Raw genomic sequence first — 326 nt, 5'->3', positions numbered from 1 at the left:
CAGGGTTGGCCCGGCGGGCGGGCCTGCCGAGTGCTCCCCCTGGCGGCGCCCCGAGCCCACCGCAGGCCCTGAAAAACACCGTCCCGGAGGATCCCTCTGACCCCTCCGACGAGGACCCGACTCCTGATCCCAAGTACGCGGTCGTCTTCCCCAGGATCCACAGGGCGGGAAAGGCATCGAGCAGCCGCAGTTCAGGAGAAACGTCCGCGGACGCCCCCACCAGGGAGGGCCGCGCTCTGCCTCGTACAGGGGTTGCGCGGGACGGTGGGGGGCGCAGGGTGAGTGAGGAAGGAGTGGCCAGGCCCGGTGGCGGCTCCTTCCTCTCC

The 326-nt window shown here is 71.5% G+C and overlaps 1 protein-coding gene across 1 annotated transcript in view; it reads left to right on the top strand.

The window, feature by feature from the left end:
• The window catches only part of MYO15B (myosin XVB), a 42,485-nt gene that overhangs the window by 2,553 nt on the left and 39,606 nt on the right, over positions 1-326 (top strand). Inside the window, exon 5 of the mRNA XM_027770814.1 lies at positions 4-326. This exon is cut by the window's right edge and continues 365 nt beyond it. Coding sequence (XP_027626615.1) covers positions 4-326 — 323 coding nt within the window. The remainder of the gene's footprint in view (positions 1-3) is intronic.

Source organism: Tupaia chinensis, unplaced genomic scaffold, assembly GCF_000334495.1.
Source record: "Tupaia chinensis unplaced genomic scaffold, TupChi_1.0 Scaffold000159_1, whole genome shotgun sequence".
In the NCBI taxonomy this organism is placed as follows: domain Eukaryota; kingdom Metazoa; phylum Chordata; class Mammalia; order Scandentia; family Tupaiidae; genus Tupaia; species Tupaia belangeri.
Note: the sequence above shows the minus strand (reverse complement) of the source record. Positions and strands in the feature narration are given on the sequence as shown.